This window comes from Nestor notabilis, unplaced genomic scaffold (genome assembly GCF_000696875.1).
Source record: "Nestor notabilis isolate BGI_N333 unplaced genomic scaffold, ASM69687v1 scaffold30737, whole genome shotgun sequence".
NCBI lineage: Eukaryota > Metazoa > Chordata > Aves > Psittaciformes > Psittacidae > Nestor > Nestor notabilis.
This window is the reverse complement of record NW_009937381.1, coordinates 1-432: the sequence shown is the minus strand read 5'-3', so window position 1 is coordinate 432 and position 432 is coordinate 1. Positions and strand designations below refer to the sequence as shown.

The 432-nt window shown below is 62.7% G+C and overlaps 1 protein-coding gene across 1 annotated transcript in view; it reads left to right on the top strand.

Annotated features, from left to right (window-relative positions):
• The window catches only part of LOC104409038 (diacylglycerol O-acyltransferase 2-like), a gene marked incomplete at both ends in the record, with an annotated part of 968 nt that extends 761 nt beyond the window's left edge, over positions 1 to 207 (top strand). The window contains one exon of the mRNA XM_010018811.1: positions 32 to 207. Within this exon, the coding sequence (XP_010017113.1) occupies positions 32 to 207 (176 nt within the window). The remainder of the gene's footprint in view (positions 1 to 31) is intronic.
• Positions 208 to 432: the final 225 nt, after the last annotated feature.

Below are 432 nucleotides of genomic sequence, written 5' to 3'. Positions count from 1 at the left end.
GTCGGGTGAAGCCCGCCGCCCCCCCCCCCAGCCACAACTACATCATTGGCTCTCATCCTCATGGCATCCTCTGTGTTGGCGCCTTCTGCAACTTCATCACAGGCTCCACGGGCTTTGAGGAGATGTTCCCGGGCATCCAGCCCTTCCTCACCACCTTGGCTGGCAACTTTCGACTGCCTGTCTTCAGGGAGTACCTGATGAGTGGGGGTGAGCCTCCGTGGTTGCCCACCTCATGGGCTGCCCTGCAGGCATGGCTGGTTGTGCTGTCTTGAGGGATGTGGCTGCTACCTTCCCAGGTCCTGCCCGACTCTGTTGCTGCCAGGCAGAGCCCAGAGGGTGCAGTGCCCATGGGCACGGAGCTCTGGGGAGGTTCCCCAGTCCCATCTGTGGGAAACCTGGGCCTGATGGCCTCTGTGCTCCTCAGGAGCAGGC